General features: G+C 30.1%; 1 protein-coding gene across 2 annotated transcripts in view; it reads left to right on the forward strand.

The window, feature by feature from the left end:
* Positions 1–16,964, forward strand: part of LOC118181231 (uncharacterized) — a 123,107-nt gene that overhangs the window by 100,219 nt on the left and 5,924 nt on the right. Inside the window, exon 1 of one of the 2 annotated variants that reach the window (XM_035350650.2) lies at positions 15,432–15,568. The exons of the other annotated variant lie outside the window; for it this stretch is intronic. Within the exon in view, the coding sequence (XP_035206541.1) occupies positions 15,554–15,568 (15 nt within the window). The 5' untranslated portion in view covers positions 15,432–15,553. Of the gene's footprint in view, positions 1–15,431; positions 15,569–16,964 lie in introns of those variants that run through there. 2 annotated transcript variants of the gene reach the window in all.

The following is a 16,964-nucleotide window of genomic DNA, read 5'->3' on the forward strand; positions in this document are numbered from 1 at the left end:
CTATCCCGTCAGTATGGCTATTAATGATGATTGCTTCAGCTTCATTTCTAATCCTGAGCAGAACATGAAAAATTGTGACCAGAGCCGTGCTATACATTTCGTCACATAAAGCAAGACGATAAATCAAAGTCGTTTATAGCATGTACAGAGGTAATAAATATTCTGTGGATAATTTTAAACTTTTTTTTTTATTTCTCCTGTAATGCGAATGTACTCTCCTCGACTCCTATTTTGTGACTATAGTGTCCTTGCTAAGCAAAATAGTTGTATATTAGTTTTGCGTAGATCTGTACCGATGGCTAAATTTGTACTACAATTGTTTTTCTAAATGGATGGTAACAGTATTTTTTCTCGCTATAAGTTAGGTTAGGTAAAATTATTAAGGGCACAAAAGCTATCTGCTTAAAGAAAGCGAAACCTTCTGGAGGAACTTCTTAAGCCATTCGGCTCGTATTCTTTTCACACATGAGAAAGCCACAAAAATTACCACGCAGCCAGCTCGTTTGTGAAGATTTGAGCCTGGGTCGAAACAAGGTGAATGGACAACAAACAAGGTTAGTCTCTTCCGAACAAGACGCAAAGGGAATATAGAAAAAAAAATCGCTTTTGAGCAGAAAAAGAAATCAATGATGTCACACAACAACTAACCTTGATAGTCTAAAAACTTTGCATCAAACTACAGAAAGGTGTTATCTGACTACAGCGCTCGGCCGTTGAAGTACTTTCCCCCTACAAATGACGTGATACACGGAAGTTATATTAACGCAAAATTAACTTCGGTTTTCAAATCCATTAAGCGGCTTGAAGTCAGTGCGTTCTTTTTTTTTTTTTTTTTTTCCACAGGCGTTTGCGATGTGAACAATTTTTCTTTTTTTTTTTTTTTTTTGGGAGGGGAGGTAGCGCACAATTTAATTTTTCTGTTTTCCCCCCCTGGACGACGGAAAAGAGGTTAAATTCCTATGCAACTGCTCTGGGTCAACGTACTAATAAGCCCAAATTCTCATAAAGTGATTCAACAGTACTTCATTTTATAAATTCATAACGTTTATTATGCATGAAAAATGGCCTTTTGTTTTTGTTCAGAGATTTCTTCTGTAAATCGGTAATTAATTTAAAAAGAGTTACCAGCTATCAGATGATGATTTCAGTAAAATTGTGAAGGTATTAAACGCATATTTTTCTCTGCATATATCTGAGGGATCAAAAGCACAAAATACTGGCTCTTTTCACTTCTATATTACGAAATTAACGAAACGTATTTTTCCTAATGTAGGATAAAGTTTAAGTCTTCCGTAGAGAAGTCAACACGATGTCACCTGCCACAAGTATAGAGCTTACATGTTTTACCTTAATTAACAGTTTGCTCGATGATTACCATTGTAGTTAATGTTTAATTTTTTTCACATTAATTCTATTTAAAGAGAAAACGTAACTATTTACATTTGGGAATATTTACGTTTAACTTATATTTTAGTTTTATTTATGTATTTATTTGCACACCGCATTTTTAAATGAAATCACTAGATTATAATTAGAAGCAACTATCAAACAATTATTAGAAATTTATAATTTAATTATTCTGTCTTTTCCCATAGCAATAAATTTTAAAATAATAAAATTATACATTTAAATGTCTTTTTATATTAAATAAATGGCTGGCCAACGTTTAAAATTATTTAGTAAAACGACAGGCGTTAAGACGAAATAGTAGTTTAACACAATAAAATTTTTAAAAATCATTGTAATCAATCTTTAGAATAGTTTAAGCATTTCTTCTTAGGAATTTTAACATTTAAATAAATAATTTTGAAGCAGATTAATTCAGTAAAATCCGATATTATAGAAACAAAAAAACTAATTTAGTGAATTAAAGCGAGAGATAAAATACCTTCTCTGTGAAAACTTCCAAACAATCAGATTAAAATGCTATTCTTCAGCGTCCTCATATATTAAGAAACAATACAAGAAACTAAAGAAGAGAAAGGAAGAAGATAGAATTTGCTAGCAAAAGAAAAATATTAACAACTGAAATTTTTTAAGTTATGAATAGACGTTCATAAGATGCATAGAAAAGAAAAAAAGGAAGACTTTGTTCCAGTTAACCTGAGATACAAATGATATCGTGCAGTCACTTTTCTTTACTATCAAGCGCTTCCTCGTTGATGAATTCAAGACATGATAAGTCACCAGTAAAAATGCCAAAGAAGGGAAGGTTTTCATTCACGCAAGTGCAATTTTTTCCGTCAACAAGTATGCTTCTCTGAAGAGCACGTCGTTTCCTGATTGCCTAAACACTTGAATCAAATCGTAAATACCTCTCCTTAAAGATGTTATCACTATTATTCCGTTTCTGAAATGATGTACCGGTAATTTGTATTTTTGATTAGAGAGAATGGAAGCGGAAGGAAATAATAAAATCTGGGTTTCGAAAGAAACTGATATATATTTCTCTATTAATGTTAATTTATCATAGTTATATAAAAAAACATAAAATCACTTAGAGACGATTTCAGTCGCATGTATTTTAATTCCACATTGAGTTTCTTTTCTTATCACCTTTCTGATTTTTAAGTGCTTGTAACAGATAAAAAAATGACTGGCTGTCCACCAGCGGCAGAGTGGAAGAGACTGCTAAACGCTAGTAGTTTCCTAGAAAATTCAGTCTCGCTGAATGAGTCTCGCCGCTGATTTGTTTCGTAATTAACATGGATGGTCGTCAGTGTCTATGAAATTCTTCCAAGAAGGCATCCTTTTTTGGGCAGAGAGTCTGTTCTTGTTATGCCATATTCGACTAAATAATTTATTATACATGTAAAATAATTATTGAAATTGACACTGATATGCATTTGTATTAATTTCAGACTGCAAGAAATGCATTTTATTAGTTATGTTCCGTTGTCGTGTTTAAAAATTGTTTTAGAAAATATCTAATAAAGGGACGCGTTATCTTGGGCCACCCAATGTTATAATTTAAAAAATTAGCCAATATGGTAGGCCTTCAGAATATTACTATTTAAGTCACATGATAAATTTAATAAAATTATACGGAAGTCATGCCATCTCTATAAAAAGAAATGCCAAAAGGGAAAGTGCATTCGATACAAATAATACTAAATAAATAAATTAACAAACAAACGAAATGTCTTCTACGAATAAAGTTTTTCGGAATTACCGGTAATACGATGTTTCTGTTAAAAATTCCAAATCTGCTTTGTCCAGAGTGATAAATTTCACTGAATTGGAGTTACCTCATGGATCCTATTTTCATATTATCAGTTAAAAAAATTATTATTTAAAAGGATATCATATTAGCAACAAGAAAACAATAGTTTCTTTAAAAGGAATTAATATGCCTAATTTCTATAGAATACTTCATTTTAACAATTTATATGCATCTTAAGAACGTCTATTCATAATTTAAAAAATTTCAGTTGTTAATATTTTTCTTTTGCTAGCAAATTCTATCTTCTTCCTTTCTCTTCTTAAGTTTCTTGTATTGTTTCTTAATATATGAGGACGCTGAAGAATAGCATTTTAATCTTATTGTTTGGAAGTTTTCACAGAGAAGGTATTTTATCTCTCGCTTTAATTCACTAAATTAGTTTTTTTGTTTCTATAATATCGGATTTTACTGAATTAATCTGCTTCAAAATTATTTATTTAAATGCTAAAATTCCTAAGAGGAAATGCTTAAACTATTCTAAAGATTGACTACAATGATTTTTAAAAATTTTATTGTGTTAAACTACTATTTCGTCTTAACACCTGTTTTTATTTTCAAAGATTAAGAATCAGTAATTTCTAAATGACTAATAAATAAAACTTTATTTATATAGCTACTCAAGAAGCTGTTATTACAGAATTTCTTTATTCTAATTCACCTAAATTAAAATTAAAAAGAGGCATTCTATTTTCAGTATTCAGAAGAAAATTTAAAACCTGAAAAGATTTTAAGCCAGTTACAGATGTAAGAATAATCTCAAAATTTTTATTTAAGAGCATAAACTCATTTATATTCAAAGCAATAATATGAAACAGAAGCGAAAGAAATGCTGCGATATTATTGCATTAATACCATCTGTAGAAATTTGCATATAACTAAAAATTAACACCTGTAATTAATAAATAAATTATTCAAGATATTAAGAATAGATATTTTTTCAATAATTTACATGCTCAAGACGCTTATAGCAAATTTTTCCCGCAAATGAAGTGGTTAAATTTTCTTATTTGCCAGAGCAGAGAACTTAGGTAAGGGGAACAATAATACTTGAATTCAAATGTTTGTAAACATAAATAAATTAACATTTAATTAAATAAGTAAAAAATTATTAACTTAACATATGTTTTCCAAAAGTGTTTATTTAAATGTTGGTAAAATTTTAAAATGTGATACAGACACCACATTGACTTGCTTCTATGGCTTATTAAATTATACACATATTTTGCTGTACTTTATTTAAATTTATTTCCTCCGGTTATTAATTTAATTAACCGACCCCTCAAAGCAAGTTGAAAATGGCACTAAAAACCACAAATTTTGAAATTAAATAATCCGTGAGTTAAACTTCTATAACGAGTATAAAACTTTCCCAAATATAAGCATAGAAACCAGAAGACCACATTTAAAGTCAGATTTCATTATTTTTGAAAAATGTTTTTTAAAATTCACATTGACAAACCTTAAATATTTCCTTCATTTGAAACACTTCTGTAACTGAAAATATATGATTATGAGCAACGATTGCGAAAATAAAAGCCCGTTAAAGGCTTTTAAGGGGTAAGGGGGTTGGTTATATATATGTATACTTTTTTTCCCTCCCAGGTACTGCTGATTGCAACAAAAAAGGAGGGTGCAGAACTAGTTGTTATAGCAGTCACGTATAGAAAAGTTAAACGTGGATATTTCTTTTGAAATCTGATAACCGAAATTTTTTGTGATTATAATACTTCCTTACTTTGTACAAGGAAGTGAAAACAGAGGAATTGTTGGTTAGTGTTTTAATTTAGGACTAACCAAATTTTTCATTAATTAATTTTCGAGTGGATGCAATGATGATTTTATCGCATGGTAATTTCCCGTTGTTCTTCAACAGAATCAGATTGGAGAAGACTTTTCAAGTAGTTTTTTATGTATGTTTCAACGAAAATCAATCACGGTTTTGAGAAAATGCATTTTATTGCGGGTTATCTAATTTTAGCTTTTTGAGCAAATAGCCACTTATTTTTTTAATAATTATTTATGTGATTGCTTAAATATATACATTGACAACGATTGTGTAGGTGCATTTAGCACAGACTGCATTTAAGATTTCACTTGTTTTCGGTTTGGTTTATCTTGGGCCACCCAATGTTATAATTTAAAAAATTAGCCAATATGGTAGGCCTTCAGAATATTACTATTTAAGTCACATGATAAATTTAATAAAATTATACGGAAGTCATGCCATCTCTATAAAAAGAAATGCCAAAAGAGAAAGTGCATTCGATACAAATAATACTAAATAAATAAATTAACAAACAAACGAAATGTCTTCTACGAATAAAGTTTTTCGGAATTACTGGTAATACAAATTTTGGAGATCGTATAGAAAGAAGGCTAAAGACATGTTTGACAGATTAAATTCCTGAATGCAGATTTTCAAACCATATATATTGGGTTATAAAATTATTAATTTTGTAATAATGCTGAAATTGAAATTTTAGTTTTAATGAATTTCAATTATTCTATCCTGTTATATTTAGTTGGTTTCTTAAACTGGAACGTTGCATGTGTGGTTAAACAAATTTTTAAGTCGTACTCAGCTGTGCAATCCTTTTGGAATATCGTGTATATGTTTAAAATCAAAAGCAAAGGAACCATAGATTGGTGTAATTGCTCTTTTGTCTAATTTTAAGTTTTACATTGTCATATTTCTTCTCCAATTAGACTTTAACATTATTTTATTTACTTTTTTGTTCTCACAACTAATTTTAAAAACTAATTTTAAATAAAACACTGAGCTGCATGAATGTGTGTAAACTTTTAAATGTTGTTTTTTGTAATATAATTTTAACGATAATTTGCTTAAAAATTATTTTTCTAAATGCAAACAGAGTTAATTTCTAGAACAGAACAGAACTGGTGCAAGATTATAATTAAAATTCTTAGAGCCATTTTTCGTTTATTTTAATAGCTAATACAGACGAAGTTTCAGACAGAAGTAAATCTATTTTTATGTTTCTGAAAGACTTGACGATTAGTAGCTCTGATTTTTGACTATATGATATCGTAATTCTATTTTTATTTTTCTGAAAAACTTGATTAATATCACTGATTTTTGGCTATTTGATATAGTAATTCTATTTTTATTTTTCTGAAAGACTTGACGATTAAAGTAGCTCTGATTTTTTACCATTTGATATAGAAATTCTATTTTTATGTTTCTGAAAAACTTGGAGATTATTAGCACTGATTTTTGACTATTTGAAATATAAATTCACCAATGATAAAGTTATTATAGTAATAAATCAGTTTTTCTTTATTTTTTTGTTTTGCTACGTGCTTAAAAGAATCTTTTAGTGTAGTTTCTTCTACTAGTAGCTTTGAAGCCTTAAGATGTATTGCTGTCGTAACAGGTTTTTCCACCTTTGTGTGCGCTTCAATAAAATATCGAAAATTCAGTAGCTGTTTACTTTTACTCCATAAAAAATCTATAGTAGTAAAAGAAATCAGTCTGGTTCTTTCTTCCTTGCTACTTACTCAATTTCAGCATGAATGTAGGCTAGAATATATCTCTGTTACTTCTGCTAATTAACCCGTGTTCGAGATACTTCTTAAACTAATTAACCTTATACACCTTTAATACTTATTATCAGATATCATTTTGAAAGCGTTTGCAACGCGAATAATGTTTGAAAAGTAAAAATTTGCTCTCAGCTGTCATTATTGTGAAAGGGTGTCCAGAACAAATGACTGAGATCTATCATTACTGTAACGATAAAACATGTTATTTCTTAAAATGTTTTTAATTTTATTTTATTTTCGCGTCATTTCCAATCAAAGCAATTTAACTGATTGCGATTACTAATTTCCATTCATACAATATTGATTAATTAAATCACGTCTGTTTGAGGTTGTTTTTCTATGACTTTAATGGATAATCATTATAGCTAAGTTTCATGAATTTTAGCCTACTTTGCGAAGGCTCAGAATTATTAAGCGATATGACAAAGATCAATACCTCATAGTAATAAATTTCATTTGAATTTGTAAAATGAAAATGTAAACCAACGTGATAAAAATAATTAGTACAGTCTTACAGGTAATTTCATAACTATAAAAGAAAAGTCATTTGTATGAGTAACGTATTCCAGAATTTTAAATTTAACAAACCTCAGATTGGTGATGAAGTTAGAATGTAAGGAATTTCCTTACGTTTTATTAGGCGCCTTCGCGATGTAGTTGAAAAGCATATCCGGCTAGCAGATTGGTATTAGCCGGATATGTATTTCAATTCAATTATTCAACCATGCGAGGTTCGAATCCCTGCACAGATTTCATGCTTTTTGCTCCAAAAAATCTTAATGACAGGGGCACTCGAATTAAAATGTGGTGGACTATAATTCCTCATCACGAATATTTGGCGACAGATCTCCTCGTCCTCAGTCGCTTTCTAATTGGGAAGAATGTAAGGTATTTCCTTCTGCTTTATCTCATGCCTTTGTGCTTTAATTTGGAAGCACCTCCGGCTTGGTATCGGAAGGCCCGACATTTGAATCCAGGCTAGAGCTTTGCACATTTTTCAGGCCTTCTAGCCCTAATTATACAAATCTAACTACTCTATAGCAGCGTCCAAACTAAAAAGTGGTGGAGGATAACTCGTCTTCGCCAGTACAGTAAGACCCCGCTTAACGCTGTTTCGGTTTAGCGCTCTTTTATTTCAACCCGGGGATTCCACGAAATCGCTCGCAGCATACGGGGATTCCCCGAAATATTATGCAGCGATAGGTTTCAAATACATATCCGAAAGAGTGTACTTGTATTTCTTGTTTGGTGCGGTATTGTACAGACATATTTTGAAGGGGTAAATGTGGAAGATGTCGAAGAAATAATTCAAGAAGCAGCGGTTAGTCTTTCTAATGATGAGCTCAAGGAATTAACTGAACAAGAAGAAAACAAAAATGTTGACAGCAGTGATTCAGAAGAAGAGCAAAAAGAACTTTCGATGGCGTTTGTAAAAAGGAGTTTGTCTACCATAACTGAAATAATGGATCAATTCATTGAAAATGATCCGAAATTTGACAGGAGCTCAAAAGTAAGGCGTGGTGTTAGAGATGCTCTATCCGTTTATGAAGAACTTTTAAGAGAACAACACAAAAGAAAAAGGCAAACAACATTAGATGCTTTTGTCACAAAAAGGCAGAACACTGAAAACGCGGAAGGCTAACTAAATATGACTTACTTAGAATTTTATTTGTTTTTTTTAAGAATATTCGTTTTGTTATTTATATTTTGTTTTTATTTTTGCAAGAAATAATAATATGGTATTAATTTGGGCTTTAAGAAATAAATGTTTGGTTTTATTTTTATTAAGAAAACATACTTTTTAAATTTAATACCTAACCAATTTCCTAGCCATCTTCCCCTAACCCCAATATTTACATGTAAAGATAGCCCCGTTTAGCGCTGTTTCGCATTACGCTCTACTTTGATGGAACGTATCCCCCGCGTTAAGCGGGGTCTTACTGTAATTGACGAATGGTTTCTCTTCTCTCCAGTCGCACTTTAAGTCGAAGAAAATGTATGGTGTTTTCTTCTTCCTTACCTCATGCCTTCATAGTGTAATTTGAAAGCATGTCTAACTAGTATGTGAAGGTTTGGAGTTCGAATCACGATGAAGGTATTGCTCACTTTTCATGGCTCTTGCTCCAATAAATAAATGGAATAATTCTATAAGAGAAATGTTTTACAGTTTCCCAAAGAAATCAGAAAGTTTCTTCCTCTATCAAATTTGCTTGGAAATCTGGCAGAAATTTTTTCTTAGGGAGAGAGACCTATTTTCTGTTCTTCCGATATATATATATATATATATATATATATATATATATATATATAGCAAGCAAATATAATTAATGCATTTCTTTAAAAAATTTCTAAAAAATGTACCGTTATTCTTTCTAGAAATAAAAAAAATATTTATATGCATGTGTAGTTCAACCATTACAATCTAATTACATTTTAATAATTAAACTTTTATATAATCACTTAATTTCAGTGTTACAATGCATTAATAACTACATTACAAAATCCATTATTTTAAGGTTTTTAGGTAATAATGCGTTTAAACTGATCTTAGCACATTCTTTAGATGGTTTAATTCCAGCTTCTTTTTTTTAAGATTATCTCTTATATTTTTAAGTCCTAATATTCTTTTTTTTTTTACATATGGCACTATAGCTCTTGCTCCTTTCATAATTTGTTAATTTTTATTTCATTTAGCCCAATTAATTATTTCTGGCCATAAAATATCGCAGAATATTTTTATTTCTAGAAAACAATGGTTTGTGCTAAATTACTTCAATAAAACCAATTACTAAAAAACTAATTGCAGTCTCAAGGCGAAATTTACTTAAATTTACTTAAAAGTCTGCATACGTTATGCAAGGAAAGGGTTTCCAAAATTTGTAAACTATTTCTTTCTAACTAAGCCGGTTTTCAGTACAGAAACTTCCGCATTTTAAATATTTCTTCTACTTAACCTGATAGCATAAAATAATAGGAATTAATATGATTTTTCTCTTTTTAAACATAAATGCTTTAACATTTTATTCAGTTAAAATTTGAGAATAATACACGCATTAATATATAGAGACGTTTGTATCCGTGTAATTAGCAATAACTTTTATAATCCATTTACAATAAATTATTATTATTTCTGGTGAACGGTTTATAGCTTCACATTTGTAAGAAAGTATATGAGCATTGTATATTACTTCTGTTTTCTTACCTGATAATGAGGTATTCCTTTTCTATGGTACTCAGGACAGTTTTGTTGATGCAAAATAATCTATTTCTGAAACATTGTCGATCAGCGTCATCGCGTTTTGTGTACTCGAAAACAAGAGAATAACAAAAACGTACTTTTCATTTATTCGATCTGAAAACTATTTTTTATACAAAGTTTTCCTGTATTAAATTTTAAATAAAAATTCAAGATTAAAAATGTTTTAAAAGGTTAAAGAAATGTCATTACCCTTTACATTTTTAAACTGAACTCAGTTCAAGGTAGAAAATAAAAATCGTTCGTAATAATGCAAAGTAGAACAAAAGGCATATTTTGTACACTTGCATTTTAAACTTCAATTGAAAATCTGTTATTAGAATAATGAACTAACATTAAATAAATGTATGTAATCGTTGTATTGAAAAAATATAAGGTTCTTAATAATCACGTACAGAATTGGTAAATATAATATTTTGTAATCTTACTTCCCAATGAACAATTTAACAATCAAGTACAGCTGCAAACATTTAATATTCACTTCTCTGTCACAAACAAATCACACCCAGGTTCGATTAGATTACATAAGTAGCGTTATTATTATTTTAACTAACTAATTATTATGATTTAAACGTTTACTATATATTCCTTACGCTTCCTGACCGAAAACGTGAAAAACGTAAATGTTTAAGAGTATTTAAGTTGAGGGCATTGGCTTGTGGGATAGTGCGTGTTCTGCCTTTTGAAACCACGTTACTGGGTTTTGCCAGCTCAGATAAAATTATAATTCCTCAGCTTTAATCTATTAATTCGGCATTTAACTATTATTCCGGTTATATGTTCTGAGCCACCTTAGAATTAAAACCAATTGTTTAATCTTTGACAATTACGCTTAGTTTAACTTTTGAATTTGACAGTTACTTTGAGTTACAAAGCCCCAAGTGTTGGTCGATCCTGTTAACACAAGAAGTGCGTTTATGTTAAAGTTCTGATTTAATAAAGCTATTATTTTAACTTTCTTAAGTCTCTGTCGATAACTTCAGTCTGTTAGGAGTTTGATACTAGTTTATGCTACCAAAGAATGTCAAACTCTGCAGAGAGTTTAAGGGGTATCAGAAACCCCTATACCGACAATGTTAAATTGGCCATTTTCGATGTACCTTTTCTCAAAATCTGCTGTAGATACACGCTTGAAATTTTTTGTGTAATTAAAGTATACCTATCTGATTATACTGAAATGAGCTTTTGAAACATTTTGAATTTTAGAGTAATTTGCAGAATATTTTGTTAGGCATAGTAAAATTTAGCACTTTTATCACAAAAAGCTCATTTCAGTAGATATTAGGAAACCTAATAAATAAGCCATAAACATTTTAGATACCTGTAAGCAGTAGCTCCTGAGAAAAGGTACATAGAGTATAAAAAAATCAGGTTTGGAGAAAAACGCGTTTTTATGTAAAAATCCTCATTGATCAAAGCAGTCGATGACATATTAAAACTATATTTTTTTACAGTTCTAATTTTCATAGAGATTAAAGAATGATATTTTTAGAAAGATAAAAGTGTAGAGAATTTGAAAATGAAAAAATCCGAAATCACAATTTTTTGAAGATTTAGGAGTTTCAACACCCCTTAAAATTCTTGAACTGTGTTTTCGCATACAGACAAGCGTTTAATCATATCTATAAAAATTATAAGTCCTTAAGATTTACATTCACATACTTAATACGCAGATAAAATACAAATGATGACTTTATTCTAAATTTTGAATTAAATTCTTTGATACCTATTAACATATTAATACTTAGTTTCAAATTATGGTCTCTACCTCTTAAAGGAAGGTGAAGATTCCTTACATGGGCCGACATCTGTTCTGGGAAATTAGTAATATTTTTATCCAACACGCTAGGAATCAGTCTTGAACAATCTGTATATAATACGTCGTAGACCGGAAACTTACTCTTGTCTTCACACATTTTTGTCACAAATAGTTACAGAGCTTGAAGCTTCCTATGAAATTTCACGAATGAGAAAGAGGAAGACATTCCGAAAGAACTCTTGGAATTAGACGAAGTAGATAGAAGCTGGACATTGTTCATCATATCTCTATTAGAAGCAGAATTCTAGATCATGAAGACTCTTAAGAAACAGGCTCGCGTCAAACGTTATTTCATCACTATCGGACAAGAATCTTATCTTTCATTCTTTTCTTAAAAATCTGTAAAACTGAAACTCTTTAACCCGTCCAACAGAAGCCTTTATTTCTCAGTAATTTCTTGTGCCTGTGAAACTGGAATCAAATAATTATATGTTCAGAATTATAGAGAATTCATGAATATTAATAAAAGAAATAAACTTCACGTATATAAAGAATTCATAAATATCTATAAGAGAGAAATATTCTTTGTAAATAATTATAAAAACATATTACCTTATATAAAAACTGAATAACGCTAAAATATAGCTACTACTGCCAAATTATTCACAAAATGAAAAAAAAAAAAAAAAAAAAAACCTACGAAACTGCGTCATTTCTGATTTTGAAGATATAATTATTTAACAGCAGTTTAGGAGAAGAGAAAAGTTATGTTTTGCAATATTTTATATATTACTAAGTTTCAATTAAGTTTGGAGTCAAACGTTCTTCCAAGAGCTCCGAGAGGGGAGCAGGCAAACGGAAACTCATTAGCAGAGGCCATCCTTAGTGTGTTCAGTATTATCGAAATCAGGTAAGTATAATAGCCAATCCATTCAAGCAACATCTTCATTTTGAAGGCATTCAGTCATTATAGCAGCTTGATGAGATTAAACATTGCCATTCAGGAACATATAAACTTAAAATTAAAACCTTAACGTCGAAGCAATACATTTTCTGCTTATGTTTAGGGGGCTGCAGAAGGTTCTGCTACAAATATGATAATTGGTAAGGTCTTATGACGATGAAGACGCTACTGTCTTAAACATTATTCCCTGGAATTTATCAGAAAGGGTACTGCAACACAGTGATCTTCTCTTGCAAAGACCTTCCGGGTGAATCTTTATGTTTGTTGTGTTGGGGCTTATCTCACTTGTTTGACAGTAAGATTAGAACAAGCCCACGAAATTCATCTTGGTAAGGTGAGCAACATTGCGCCTGTAGTTAGCAAGGAGCCTTGAGCACCATACAGGTAACAGCACTATTTCTCTCAGTTCCGCCCTCATATTTAATGGATAGCACTCCGGAGGGACAAGTACAAAGGTTTCCCATCTCTCTTTCCCTACCACCAACCTCTCGAGAGGACTTTTGGCTCGCCATATATTTAGAGTGCCCCGATGCCGCAAAGACACTGTAAATTACAAACAACCATGTCTTCTCCGGGACTCGAACCGTACCGCAAAGGGCTCCCCTAATCGCTATACCGTCTGGGCGTCAAATATTTATGTAGGCGGTACCTGCTCTTGGATTATCAGTTGATAGGTCTAAATTCGATTGTTTAAAAGTTGCATAACAGTTTCATCTAGTCAATAGTAACATATAATGATGTTCAGCTAGATTTTCACCTGCTTGGAAAGTTTCTAAACACTTTCAAATTTGCCGTTTTATTCTTAGCTAACATATGTGTGCAAATATCCGAATGTGCTTTTTTTAATGGTTGGCTCAGCTTTGTCTTATTTGCGAATTCTGTGCACAAACACTGTTACAGCAACACCAGATTTCTGTCTTTGGTAGCAAATAATTATCATAAACAATTACAGTGAATGGAAATTTTAACTATTCTTATTACAAATTTCATCACTTTTGCAATTATCATTTAATCGTGAATAGCAGCATCTGAATCACAGACAAAATTCGTCATTGGATAACTTTCTGCTGAAGTGCCATTCTTCATTCTAAGCAAGGAATATGCAGACTTTTATCTTATGCGAAATTTATTCAATATTATGTAACATACACCCTGGAATTTAAGTAAAATCTGTAATGTGTGTAATCTCTTCTCGCATGCAACTGTAAATTATTCGTGACTAAAAAATTCAGAAAGTAATGTAAAAATTGCAATGCTTATATTTTAAAGTTGATTAAGGATTTATAATCAAAGAGCTACAGAATATTTCTGTATTCCTAAGCGTAACATTTACAAGGTAATCTTTTTGGGAATAATTCTGCATATTCATTAATATAAATTAACATTAAATAAATCAATAAATTATGCATGAGTAAGTGAAAGGTATGTGCGCAAATTTTCTTTATTATATATTTACAGTTATATCGAAATTTTCTCTGTTATGCAACAGATGAAACTGTTATGCAACTTTTAAACAATCGAATTTAGACCTATCAGCTAATACTACACACTATTTACTTATAACATACATTGTCAGTAAATAGAAAACTAATTTTAAAGGCACTGCATGAAGTATTTAAGAAAAGCTTAAAATTACATTTTAGAACAATTTTGTTAGTGAAACCATTTTGCCTTGCATAATATTAATGCACGGTAAATTAATTAAATATCGTCGGATAAAGTTTTAAGATATTTCTGGAAGTTCAAGTATAGTTTGAAAATTATCAAACGAACTATACTTCTGAAATAATGGGTTCCAGGAAATGACCAATAACGTCTATTAAAATTATGATAATTTATATATTTTTCTGCAATTGAAAAAAATAAATATATTAAATTTCAGTTATTCTGCCAATTTGAATCAATTCAGTCAGTCAAAATCTATTCTAAATTAAGCCAATGGAATGCTTTGCATTCTAATTGAATATTTTGTAAAAAATTTACTAAAAATAAAAACAATCACTAGATAATATGTTTTCAGACGATTTGATAAGATTTGTTTCATTAGGGAGTTCTAATTTTTGTCTTTCTCGAATAATATATAAAACTTCTCGAATAATATATAATATGTATTAATAATAAATATAAATGTGTGTATAAATTGTACGCTTTTAGATTATTAACTGAAGTAAATGAATAGCACAACACCTCGTATGGTCAAACACAATTTACGGTTTTTTCCCGTATGTATTCTGAATCTGTTTTTGTGCAACAATTAAGCCCAATGTAATCGAACTCTTCTGCTTCATGTTAGCATTTAAAGACTAAAGGTTTCAAACGAAGCAATACACTTTTTTGCTTTAATAAAATAGAATTTGTTTACCGGTTTCAACTATAACATGAAAATATTACACAACAACAGAAATATTCCAGAATTGACAAGTACAGATATTAACTGAAACAATTAAGAACTGCAATTTCGAGCGTCAAATAACTTTTCTGTAGAATATAATTGACAACTCGCATTAGGGGAGCATTTACAAAACAAAGCATAATATTTACGCAATCGATAAATTTTTAAAATATTGCGCAACTTCTAGAAGGAAAGAAATTGAGGGATTAAGAAAAATTGTGCTTCCTCATGCAAGAAGGGGAGGATTTGACTCGGATTTTGAAGAACAGGAGAAGTGTCCTCTAAAGGGAGAAAGATGAGTGGATTACGGAGGCCAACTGACCTAATTTGCCCACTTTCTCCTATTGTATATAAAGCTCGAGTTGTCACTGCTTGGACAGAATTCTCTCAGCATCATGGGAGCATCTAAGGTAAGATTCCTCTCTTCTTTCGATGGGTTTGACCATGTGATTATTAAGTTAGTCAAATAACAAAAAGAACCAATTTTGCTTTACGTTTCGGTAATGAATTATTAACGTGATGCAGAGTATTGTGTTTTATAATAGTATTTTAGATATTTGAGATTCAGATCTTTTATTTAAATATTTCTCTGAAGCAACTTGTAGTTTAGTGATTCAGTGATTTTATTATTTTTAAAGTATTATATTTAGTATAAATTTCAGGTTTTTTGACTTCCAATAAAGCGCATCAAATCTGAGTAAAATACATAAATTTATGCAATGAGAACCAGAGCGTATTGTACAAATTCGTAAAATTATGCATAATCTATGTATTGGGTATCTATCAAAACTCTATTCATTATTTGAAAGGAACAGTTTTCTAATCGATGAGTTTTATGATGTGATGTTAAAATTGCAGCCTATGTCAAAATTCATGTAGTTATAGAGCGGTATAAAGAAGAGAGAATGAAAGACTACTTTAATAAAATTAATTTAATTTTAAGAAAATAAATGAAATATGTCAATAGATGAAAATTTATATAACTGAATATTCCCACTGTTTTGACAGGTGATTCATGCTTAATATGTTAAAAGTTTAAACATAAAACAAAAATCTCTATTTTCTATACATAATAAGACTTAATGATATTTACATATTAGAAATATATTAAACTACTGAAAATACTGATAATTCTATTACAAAAGAAAACTCAGACAGCGTTAGATGTATATTAACAAACTAGAAACAATGCTAACTTTTTTCAATATTCTTCTGACTGTAAGATAAATATAATACAAGAAAAGTCAGTGTGCAGTAATATTTAGCATTACACTGAATATATATTCAGTGTAGGTGAAGCTGTTAGATAGAAACTCTGAGGAATTTATCAATTTAATGTAATGAGTTAAATTTATGAATGCATGAAACTTCTGTACTGATTTAAAGATAAATGTTACTTGGTTTGACTGAGTAAAAAGGTAAAAGAAAAATCAGAACAAGGCTTTAAAAATGTAATATAATTTGAACCTCAATACTATAAAGTTTGACTTATTGTGTACTGTTAAATTTGAATCAAAATGTGAAGCATTTATGAATGATAAACCGCATAACAAGCGCAAACATTCTTATGAAAAGGAAGCCTAGATTCATACTAAATACAGTTACAATTGCTTAAAATATTTTTTTCAACCTTCAAATTACCGAAATGATAGCTGCAGCAAGAGAATTTTTTAAAAATTCAAACATTTTATATCTTCCATTGTAAAAACCCAACAGAATCTATATATCCTTATTGATCATTATCTTTGTTTTCTCGCAATACATCTTCCATGCCATCAAGAGCGTTCATGTCATTATGATCTCAAA

The sequence above is a fragment of the Stegodyphus dumicola genome, chromosome 6 (genome assembly GCF_044657685.1).
Source record: "Stegodyphus dumicola isolate Sdum_Otavi_A_Nest chromosome 6, ASM4465768v1".
In the NCBI taxonomy this organism is placed as follows: Eukaryota; Metazoa; Arthropoda; class Arachnida; order Araneae; family Eresidae; genus Stegodyphus; species Stegodyphus dumicola.